Below are 12,270 nucleotides of genomic sequence, written 5' to 3' on the forward strand. Positions count from 1 at the left end.
TCATGAAGTTCAACAAGGCCAAGTGCAAGGTCCTGCACATGGGTCAGGGCAATCCCAAGCACAAATACAGGCTGGGCGATGAGTAGAGTGAGAGTAGCCCTGCGGTGAAGGACTTGGGGGTACTAGTGGATAAACTACATCTGAAAAAGTGAAGACAGATACTGTTAGGCAATATAGCATAACACAATATGGGCTGATTAGGAAGCATGCTCAACACTCACAACACACTCAACATCTGCGGCCCTTTGCACAGAAAGATATATCATCTTTCCTAAGTGTTTATCTTAAAGCCAATAAATTTATTTGCAAAAGCTCTGGAAAAAAACAAAAAACCAACACACCAGAAAACCTACATTCTTGAGATGACACTTTACTGTTAGTTCAAAATGTTCACAAGGCCATGTACAGCAGGAGCTGAGTTATTACAAATTTTGCCTCTACAGAGTACAAAAAAATACTAAAGGAAATGGAGAAGACTTAAAGCAATGTAAGAAAGGAACATAAGAGAAAAGTAATGAATAAAGTATGATTTTTTTTAAAGTAAAAAGGACTGTTAAATGTCTTTATGCATCACCTGAATTTGCATCTTATAAAGGAGATGAAAAAACCCTCCACACTGCAAATCCTGGCATCACTTGCCATAAAACAAAGCCAACTGTAACTGAGCAGTTAAAAGTAAAAATATTTGTCTTCATATTTCACCCTCTGACCAAATATAAACTTTATTAAAGAAAAAAATATCAAATCATCCAAGAAGAAGAGGTTGCTCATACAAAAAAGATTATCATAGAACTTCAGAATGTCTTAGCCCTCTAGTCAGAGTACTGGTTTAAAATAAACACATAGGTCACACTACATGTGAAAGGCTTCTAGGCGCATTCTGTTTGGATCTTCTGGATGTCTCAGGGCAATTCCATATCGTAGCAGCAGCTCAATATAAGGTGGCCAAAAGGAGTCATTGATTGTTACATAAGGGTCATGTGGTGTGCTCATTAATTTCTGTATAAGAATCTGGAAGACCAAAAGGATAAGATTTAGGAATGAACAAAAGAGATAGACTTTTATCTCCTTTAACTGAATTTATACAAATTATTATAATGGGACACTTATGTAGGCAATACAAGAAATACAAGACTACAGGAGAAATACAAGACCTGTTCAAGGTAGAAGTAAAACGAAGAACTTCCAATTAACTTTATTACATCTTTTTTGATGTAAAAATTAGAATCAGAACTCTCCTTTTATCCAGACTAAGTTTTTCACCATCTGTCAAAAATGCTTAGTGTAACAGTCAATGCCTAAAAAAGCTGAACATGAAGGTGGGTAAATCCTTATATAATTAATCTTTAAATCAGTATCTGTTAATTTAAGATTAAAAACATTAAATAAGATGGAAAGCTAGTTTTTTGGGAATCCCTTGCCTCAAAACCATAATGACTTACTGTCAAATAGTATTTCTCCCTCACTCTTTCAGATTTTAGCAGAAAGGAATGTCTATGTTAAAAGTTTTGTAAATTTCATTTTGTTAATCTAAAAAAAAAAAAAAAAAAGTCTTGTCTTCTTAGATTGAGAAGGATTCTTTTTCCTGTATTTTGTGTTTTGTGTCCTTTTGTAGGGAGTGTTAGAAATAAAAAAGTCTCCACCTGTGAAAAGTTAAACATCATAGTCCTACTTTAACTTCACTACATTTGCACATCAAATCTTTTTTGCTCATCTCATAAATGGATTATCCAAATTCTTAATATCACTTCTTGTTTAGGCATGACAAGTACCTTACAACAATTCTCCTCCTCTTGATGCTTCCTTATTCCTCCTTTGTTCCTTATCTAAATACAGAATTAGTTAATGGAGTTTTAAAAAAAAAAATCAGTTTTGACATTATTTTTCTGTTCTTGGAGACCATGTTTGTGTCCTCATAATTCTGCTCATGGGGAATACTGCACACAATACAGATTAAATAATCTTGCCTATCCCATGGTGCTCTCTCTCTATTCATCCCAGATATTTCACCTGTCTACTCAGAGCTTCTAAATGTTATAGCTTTCCCAATTTCAGTAGGTACAAAATATTCTGCCTGCCTCTTTATTGCTAAAGAAAAACTCAAAATCCTCACTACCAGACTTTACTCTTTTTTTCATCAAGTGCTATTAAAAGAAAATCTGAAAAGAAAAAAAATACTGCTCTTCTTTTGCAGAACATTCTGAAGAATTGTTCCAGTTTATGTCTTTTGTACTTATCTGCCCCAATTATGAGTATTTACTCCAAATGCATTATTTTAGAAGTATTGCTACTTAGTCTTTTCTGACATCTGATATTCCAAAATAGCCTTTATGGCTGTAACTTTACATGCATTTGTATTGTAAACAGTCTTTCAAATCTTAAACTCGTTCACTAAATTCTCAGTCAGAAAGGAATAATCCTCAAACTGTTTAAAAGGAAAAGAATTACTAAATTTGTAAAAAATTACAGCTTATTACTGGAATAAGTAGTAGTATAATAAAAATTCTGAGGTTTGCATGAGAAGTTTACTGCTTGCTTACTACTTAAGCTAATTTAATGAAGTAGGTACTGATATACCTAAATAATAGAAATGTATACACCTAGCTTGTCAAAGTGGATTTATTAAAAAAGTACACTTTCATTATTTAACAAACATACACATGGAGACTGAGGATTCCAACACCTTTGAAATTGAACAGGCACTTGAAGTTAGAACCAAGTTGCTCAACAAAAAAAACCTCCCATAAAACAAAGATAAGGGACATTTACAGTTTACTCCAAGACAGTTAAAAATAAGTCTGAATTTTTGGAAGTAGTTATGTTCTTCCAAATGGAAGTCAGACATTACTTGGATGTGTTCACGTTTTGAGGAGATTAACAATATCAGAAAAATATGAAGGGCAATTTTAAAGTATTAGAAGAGCTTTAAAATTTTAATTCCATAGGGAATGTGGCTGTTTTAAATTCTGATCTGTTTTCAAGCTCTGACTAATTTGGTATTAATAGGCATGCTGAGATACTTGAAGCATGTAAAATGATTTTGATGATGTAAGCCCAAAGTCTGAACTTTAAATTAAAGTACAACGTCATAGTGATCATAGCACCCTAATACCAAGAAGTTGTTGTTCATCAAGTTTTCCCTCAGGAAAAAACTCTTTCCCCCAGGGAAGACTTAAAACCATCTGAAGAGTGAGGATGGAGGAGGAATAGGAAATTTCACTTCAAACACTATATTGAAGACAAGAAGGAACAATGCTAGTGAAAAGATTTTTAATGCTCCTTCAAAATTATGCTTTGCAAATCAAATTGATAAATTGCACTGTGATTAAAAAGACACACTAAGCAATGCTGGCATACTTAGAAAATCGATTAGAAATGCATGAATCTGATTTGATTGATTTCCTCATATGAGGAGATAATCCAGATAATACACAAGACTACACATTAATTGGTCCTTCTATAACTGTTATTGTATTATATTTCAGAAATACTTTTATTGAAACAGTATGAAAGTATAGCATGAATTGGAACAATTCATTTTTTTCTTAAGCATAGGATTTGTCTCCTCTAATATGAGCCACTAAAGCTAATAAAACTTCTTTAAAATGATCATCATTAAATTAAGAAATAAGGGATAATAATTCCTCAGCTTAAACTGAAGATTTAGTTATCTGAATTATTGCCACATCTCTTGTAAAAAATTGGGCTTTTAATTTGATAGGAATTAAAATAGAAATCTGACATAACATTCTTAAACATTCTACTTTTCAATTAACTATCTTAACCATATGTCATATACTGTCATTTACTTATTAATATTATTATGAACAGATCTGAGTTTTGGAAAATCCCCCAAATCTCTACATAACAAAACAGTCTTACCTCTAAAATTTCATGCAGTGTTATCAGTTCTACAGCTGGCTTTTCAAAAGACTTCTGTGAAGACAACCACACCCCCAGCCAAATTAACAAAACCCAAAACTAAATAGTCAGGAAAAATGTTAACTGACAAAGAAAAATAATCACACAATTATATGACTGCATAGTACACAACAGATGAAGACTTTTAGTTAGATTTAGTCATGACAGAAATACAAGGTAGTATTTAAATCTACCAGTTCAGTATCATACACTTTAAATGTAATATTTTTAATTAATTATTAAAAACGATTAATCTTAAGCAATCATAGTATATCTACATGGGCTTACATTTAAATAAAACCAAGTACATATTTATAATGTAGTACAGTGCAAAACATTCTGTGAATATGATCTGTTAGGGAAAAAAAATGTTTTTCATGAACTTCACAAAAATGTTTACAATGCAAATTTGACACAGCTCAAGACTTCAGCTCATACTGCCTTAATATTTCTTCATGATTGGCCGATGAATATTTGTTTACTCTTACTTCAACTTCAATTAAAAAAATAGGCCAAAAGAAATAGAATAGTTAAAAATGAAAAATCTATAAAATATCATTAGAAAATTACTTATTTTCATTTGTAGCAAGCAAATCAAGACATTTGCCTATAAATTGATATGGATTCCTTAGGAAGCACTGCCAACAAAGCTGCTTGTGCTGTTGCACGGTGAACCTGATTCTTTTATTTTTCAATTTTATCCTTTTTCCCCATCCACTTCACATTCAGCAAAATAAAGGAGATAATACAGCACCGGCAACTGCTTACTCAGCACTGCTGTTGAATATGTCAACTTAAGTCCTAAGATATTAACAGCCATGCAGCACCTTATACAAAGTCCACTTCTGGAACAGAAAAGGAATACAAGGAATAAAGAATAATTCGTGAAAGGCAAGCTCTGGCTCCTTTCTTTCCAGTCACAGTTCTTAATATTCTCACCTTCAGAAAGCCACAAGGGGGACATAGTGCCTGCTCCATGGAAGCCTTGCAGACCATGGAGCTAGGTCTCAATAATGCCTATCTTTGTGCCATTATCCTGATACTAGGCTGAGGAAATAGAATCTACAATAAGAAGCTGCAAAAGGTTCCTTAGGGCGATCATGGAGACACTTCATAACCTTGGCTGTTGTATTTCACTGGTCAAAAATACTACTTCGTAACTTAGGTAGTGGGTTCAATATTAATGTTTCAAAGTTGAAATTAGGTTATGACTTCAGTAATTACTAAAACTGATATACAAAGAATAAAATCCTAAGGATATTAGTGTAAAGACGTTTGCACTCTTACAGAACTAGCAAACTTAATTTGCTGGGTTTATAATATACATTGTATATCTTGCTTTGCAAAATTATATTACTTACGTATTTTAAGTGCCACCGATGTAGTAAGTATCTCTAATTAATTAATGCTTATCAAGTCACTTATAAGCAGGATGCTCAGCATATATTTAACCTGAAAGGCACCTTCTCCCTTCCATGAGATAGATTGGCATAAAGAATATTCCTCAACATATGACTTCTCATATTTCTTATCTTGAAAAAATGTGTCTTTTTTTTTTATCCAAGATTTAAAATGCAAGATAATTCTTAACCTCAGTCACTACCTATACTAAAGGTGTTGGGCCATGGCAACAGAAGCTAACATGGGCTGCTGTGATTCAGTCTTTCCTCCCACTCCCAAATGCAGGTGCCTGGTGAAAGGAGGCTGGAACCAGAACAGCAAGGCTTGGAGCAGTTCAGACTACTCTGGAGCCATGCCCCACAGACGTCAGCCTTGCACATTTGCCCTCACACAGAACTACTGAGAACACAGGAAGTTTCCATGAAGTGAAGCAAAATTACTGATGTACAGAGTTAAAAGAATTCAGTGCTTCCAGAGTGTTGAACCAAGCTGATAATAGGTGTGAATAATGTGTTCCCCCAAATCAACATAGCAGCAAATTTCATTGCTAATGCCGAAAATTTGTATTTCTGACACAACAAAGAAAACAATATAGGTGAAAATGGCTGTCTCTCCTGCCTTTAGTTAATCACTTAGATGCAGATTATATGAGACCTGCAGTTGAGCCATTGAGATCCAACTGAGTCAAAAGATAGAGAAGCAGCTATGAATTCACAAGGAGTGAAAAGAAAGAAAAAGACTTGTCAGAAAACAAACTGTGTTTAAGAGTTCAGGAAATGCATAAATAAAATTAAAACTAAGACAAGATAATATCTTGCTTGGAAATTTATCAAAATAAATTTTATATTTAAGTAAAATTAAAAAAAAGGTAGGTTGTGATTAATCCCTACACCTTGGGTGATTATTTTTTTCTTTAGATTTTAATAAGAAAAATTGTATGGAAGAGAGATGAAGGCAGGGGAGCTAATAAGAACTTCTGATAGTATAGCAGAAGCTGAGAAAATTCAAGCAGTTGATTTTGCTCTGAGGCAGGAGATCTTAACATAAAATCTTCCTCAGAATTCTGAAACACACACATGAATTCACTGTTTCTTATGTTTAAAACATAGTTGAATATGACCATGAACAACTCAATCTAACTTTGACATTGGCACTACCTTGATAGTGTTGGAATGGAAGATCCCCAAAGTCACTTCCAGCCTATATTTTTCTACGACATACATAAATGAGAGCAAATAAACTGGTGTATCTCATTATAGGAAATATATTTTTAAGAAAATAATAATGATACATATGGGAAAACCAGATAATTGCTTAAAATGCATCTAGGAAAGTCAGCAGTGTTTGAAGAGGCTTGTCCTAGAACAATTTTAAGATGAGTAAGAACCAGCAAATAGGGAGATGACATACCAGGCTGAAATCAGGAAATACATGATTGAAAGATTACAGTTAATTAAATCCCTGAAGATTTAATTTCTTAATGTTGGAGCAAAATGTATCATATTTAGTAACAACAGGAAACTGGAAGACATTGATATGCAGAAGAACTAAGATAGAATAAGATGGTTGAATTAGACTTTGAAAATGGACATCATGCCTTGAAGGCTTCGTGTGGTATTTTTATGTGCAAAATACGTACTTCTGTGCAAAAACAAGTTGGTTTGTTTTTTTTTTTTATTAAAAGCTCAGAGCTCATCAGTTGGAAATAACAGGAAGAAAAAGACAAGGATGTAATTAGTTGCTTTTGTGATGACTATGAGCTAGTAGTTTTGTTTATAATACTGGTTTTTACCAGGTTACAAAAAAGATGAATCCAAGTTGAAGCAAATAGAGAAAAATAGGTATTATTAGGATAAGTCAGGAAACTGAAAAAAACCTACCTTACAGGATAAGAACAAGAAAGCTTTGCTAGTTCAATTAGCCAAACGAAGAAAGAGCAGGTATAAGATTGCTGCCTATAACTATCAGGAGGAATAAACACAAGAAAGAACGAGCTATACTAGGGACAATACTGGCATAAGAATACATGGATCTGTGTTAGACATGAACAAATTTAGACTGGAAATTAGGAGATAGTTTCTAACCACAGTACTGAGGTACGAGAACAAACCCCAACAGAAACAGTAGTAACAAAAATAATTAGTTTTAAAATGGAGCTCAATTACAATATTGAAGAAATATTACGCGGTTGTCTGAAATAACAGGGAACTATATTGAAGAAATCCTTTCTATTTCTGTATTCTTAAGTGTGTCTGAAACCAAAAATCAACCTCCGCCTTTTTTGTAGCTTTTGTAACTATTGTTTCAAATAGTAATGGTAAAAGGTTTATTTTTACTGCAGACTTTGAATTTATTATGCAAAATGCTCCCTGACTGCCTATTTTCCTTAAAGTTTTAAGATAATTTTTGGCCCAGTTAGCCTGAAGAGAAACTGATGGTTAACATTCCAAACTGCGCTATAATTATAAACACTTGTCCTTATTATTGTTCCAAAAACATTGTGAGACAATTAAAATTTGCTTTGCCAAGGGAAATATGAGGCCACTTGCCTAGTCCAGTAAAAAAGAAAATGGAACAATTTGGAGTGAACCCATCACCATTTCCAAATTTGGCACAGCTTGCAGTTCAGTAAGAAATACAATACATTGCTGTGCATCTCATTGGGTAAGGGATATACGCATTAAAAAAGAAAATATCCAGCTGCAAACAGCCTTAAATAATATAAGCCAGCGTGAAAAATATCAATTAAACCTAAAGGATCAGCAGTATGAACTCTACTTATTTCAAAATAGAACTGCAGATTCTATACTAGTGACTTTAAAAAGATATTGCATCTAATTAAACAGAAATTGCACATTCCAAATTTAATAGTTACTAAGAAAATCTTACCTTCTTTTTAGTAATTCCACCTTTCTCTGGAATGGGAAAATGTTCTCCTAGGAATTCACCCAGAGCATTCAAGAGTCCTTCCTTATACGACTTTACTTTCAACATTTTATTTTGCAGTTGCTGAAGTGCTCTAACATTCAAATTAATAGTAAAAACATAGCAATAGAATATGAAATTCAATAAATTAATGGAAAAGTTCTTCAGTAAAAAAATCCCTTATTTTCTACTGTTGTGAATTCAACATCTTGAATCACAGGATATAAGCAGAGAGTAGCAATATTTTTCATGTTTCAAATATGGATTACTGAGTTATTATTTGATCTATCTAACAAAACAAGGAGTATGTTTTAAGAGTTTCTTTGCTCATTTTCTTTTGTTGATATTTAAATTCTTCCATATAAAAACACTGTAGAAATACCTTTTTCTGGAAAGTTGTTTAGTTTGGGTTTTCATCTCTTCTTCAATTCTATTAAGAGCATCTACTACCTGCTCCTGTTCCTCCTGCCACTGCTGTTCTCTTTGAAACATGTAAAGTAGGAAATGGCACAACAGATAAGTAGTTTTCCTGGACAGTCAAAAAAATAATGCATGGTAAAAAAAGCTTACAGCATTCATAAGTCCACATTACTGTCTTACCTTTTCAGATCTTCTTCCAGTTGTTCATTCTTTGACTGAATTATTGACAGCACCATTTCAAGATCATGCTTTGTTTTCTGCAACTATAAAAAAGTAAAAATAAACGTAGAGTTTGCAGAGAACCCAGTCTGTGGTATTTGTTCTGTGTAAGGTTACATCTGTAAATCTGGTAAAGAGGGCCAAAATTATCTGTAATTTCTTAAAAAAATATGGCTATGGAGTGACACACTATTTTTTTAAATCCACTTGGAGCTATTTAAAATGTTACTGTCACCAGTTGCCTATTAGTGTCTTACTGAAGCTCTGTAAAACGTAGTTGATTGTACCTGAAGCAGACTATGGAGGACACACATGAACTGCTCATCTCATGAAAGACTGAGAAGATATCTGCTCTACCAGGGCTGCGTTGTCTAAATCATTGCAACTGCTTGCAAGAAAGAATCATGCTAATTGCACCAACATAAAGCATACAGCACTCAGAAAACAAACCTGCTGCAAAGAAAGACTTAATTGCATTAATTAAATGGCCTACAGTGATATGGACATAATTGGGAGAGGAAAGAGGGAGAAATAAAAATACTGCAGCCAGAAGATAGGGAACAGTGGACTCTCAGTGGACTGGGTCTTTCATTAATGCATTATGTTCTACAAACTAGTATTTCTAGTAGTTTATGGTTTTTTAATACAAAACTATGATTTGGATATATTTTGTCTCCTTCCATACAAACTATGAGAACCTTTATATTTATATTTCACAAAAATTGTGAAAATACTCTACAGAAGCAATTATGCTCTATATATGCAACATCTGAAAAAAATATGGAATCCTCAACAAGACAGGCCACAAAATAGGATATCAGATCAAATATGCCATAGCAATACAGTCAAATGAAAGTGTGCAACCAAACAACTCTTAATAGCAGTTGGGTTCCCTGTTGTGAGTGATACTAGAGGGAGGAAACCTGCTAGGAACAAGAAAACCAGAAGTGTTTGGGGTTTTTTAAGCCATAGCCACAGGAATATTCACTGGTCATGTTGCATACCTATGTCCAATGCTACCCCCAAGGCAGTCTTGATTTTCTCTTTCTTCCAAAGCTGGAAGAACTCAAATTATTTGCAAATTATTGCCACAGAACTCTGGATCTAAGAATACTGACTCTTCTGTGTAACACGTAATGTTACATTATTTTATATCAGTACGAAATGCAATATTTAAAGTTTCCATTTAAAAGATCATTCACTACAACTACAGCAGTGCCTGAAGAAACATATACAGTATCTTAGCAGTAGTCCACCACAGAAGTGGTTATAGGAAACGGCAACAATTGTATATACTTTCCCCCCCCCCCCCCCAAATTAATTACCTTGTAACAAACGAAAAGACTTACCTCTTCTTTTCCTAATGCTAACAGTACATCTGGATTGTTAGAAATTACTGAAAAATAAAATGAATTGGGTTTTTTTGCATCAGATGATATAGACTTGTTTACATTGAAAAGCAACCTGGCTAGAGAGAAACTTTTGTAGCCTCTAAAAAACTAGCTTGGCTGTCAGCAGCAGTGGTGTCCTGCTGGGCTAACCTACTGTCACTTTTCATCAAGTTAAATTAGACTGAAACAAGTGGGGTATTAATGCTTCTGTGTTATTTTTTATACCTGAACTAGCTCAGGTATATAGGAATAGGTACAATACTGAAATGCAAAGTATAGTCGTACTTCAAGCCTGTTTTTTTCAGTGGAAGGTATTCAATCAGTATTACCAATGTGGGCAATCAAATTCTTCCAGTCTTCCAGTTCCTTGTTGAAAAGCCTCCCACATGCTTGATCAGGATTATAAAACCTATCAGACTTCAAGAACTTAAAAAGCAAGTCACCATCCTTACTGTCCACAAGAACAGCAACATGTAGGGAGAGGAAAGGCCCAGCAAGGCCAGTATCCTAACTCTAACCCAGAGCAATAACAGTACTTAAGGGAAAGTACAGTACTATTCAAGGATGTGGTAATGTTCCCCAGAATGTTTCTGCAAAAGGCAGCAATTTATGGGTCATGGATTTTCTGAATAAAAAGTGAACTGTTGTATTTGATAGCCTTCAATGGACTCCAGTCAATTCTCAGTTCCATGCCAACTTACAGCATCTGCATAAACGTTTGACTTTTGAAAAATTGAAGCATTTGAATCTATTAAGAGGAAAAATGAAAGCTACTGTAACAGATTTAAATCTTAATATGATGGGGATATTTTTTGTCCAAGCTTGGGCTCTGAATCTCTAATCCTAATTACTTCAAAAAAATCTTTTCCTTTAACAAAAAGGAAAACCCTTAACTTTCTCATAAAAGCATTAAATATCTCCTAAATACAAACCAGTTGATTTCATAAATGTATAAAAGTACTTTTTTGGTAAAGTAATTTTATAGTTTTTATCTCCACGAATTTTGAGAATCCTTAGATCAGCAGTTTTAAAAGCAGTGTTTGTTCTGAGATGAAAATCAGCAAAACTACTGAGTTCAAAGTGCATTTAATTACATGTCACAATAAAATCCCTTTTACATAGAGAGAGAATTACTGTCTTTAAATTTTGACAGAAAATTTGAGTAGAGTGCTCCCAAATCAAGCTTATGTTTAAGAGCTGTGGGAGGTAGTGGTCTGTGCTATTATCAGAGCAAGATTTCTTTAATGACATGAATATCCTACATACACATGATAAAATTCATTGGTGTGCTTCTATTGACATTCACTGGTGTATTTGAAGAATCCCATACAACTCCTTCCCCTGCCCACCCCCTGTGATTATCATGGGCCCTCACTACCTGGAATTATCAATTTCTACTATTGGTTTCTAACACTTCTTCATTTTTAGATACCTAACTCCAAGTACGTGCTTCCCATTCAATATTCATATTGTGTGAGTATTAGAAGAGAAGGCCACATCTTGCTAGGAAAGAAATCACTAACCCTTATTTATGAAGGAGCAATGCAGATGTAAGACACTGGGAGAACACATTATGGCAGCTGCTGCTATGAAGAACACAGGTTGCTCTACCTACTATCAGTTAAATCTTCTTCAGTTATGAATTGCTACACTTCCAAAAATCAGATGTCAAACAGAATTGCCTAGTGATACATAGTACAATTACTAAGCAAAATACTACCAGATGCTAGGAATGTAAAAGCAACTGCTATGCATATGTTTATACAGTAACTCCTATTAAAATGGAATTTGGCAGAATACTGATATTTTGCAAAGAAAAATAGAAATTATGCAGGGACCACAACTGTTTTATATGGTTTAAAATATGGTTGCTTCCACTTCCTTATTTTGCAAAGGTAAAAGTTAAATTCTATTTTTATGGGCCAAATGCTTGTTAAAAAGTTTTAATTCAGCTGATTTAGCAGCTGTAGAGCTACATAAATAGTACCAGAAA

The 12,270-nt window shown here is 33.8% G+C and overlaps 1 protein-coding gene across 1 annotated transcript in view; it reads right to left on the reverse strand.

Annotated features, from left to right (window-relative positions):
* Nucleotides 1-12,270, reverse strand: part of CENPK (centromere protein K) — a 24,153-nt gene continuing 11,883 nt past the window's right edge. Inside the window, exons 5-10 of the mRNA XM_075019406.1 lie at nucleotides 10,236-10,282; nucleotides 8,848-8,930; nucleotides 8,630-8,728; nucleotides 8,212-8,341; nucleotides 3,883-3,936; nucleotides 1-1,011 (exon numbers count right to left, since the gene is read on the reverse strand). Of these exons, the coding sequence (XP_074875507.1) occupies nucleotides 853-1,011; nucleotides 3,883-3,936; nucleotides 8,212-8,341; nucleotides 8,630-8,728; nucleotides 8,848-8,930; nucleotides 10,236-10,282 (572 nt within the window). The 3' untranslated portion in view covers nucleotides 1-852. The remainder of the gene's footprint in view (nucleotides 1,012-3,882; nucleotides 3,937-8,211; nucleotides 8,342-8,629; nucleotides 8,729-8,847; nucleotides 8,931-10,235; nucleotides 10,283-12,270) is intronic.

The sequence above is a fragment of the Buteo buteo genome, chromosome Z, assembly GCF_964188355.1.
Source record: "Buteo buteo chromosome Z, bButBut1.hap1.1, whole genome shotgun sequence".
Taxonomy (NCBI): domain Eukaryota; kingdom Metazoa; phylum Chordata; class Aves; order Accipitriformes; family Accipitridae; genus Buteo; species Buteo buteo.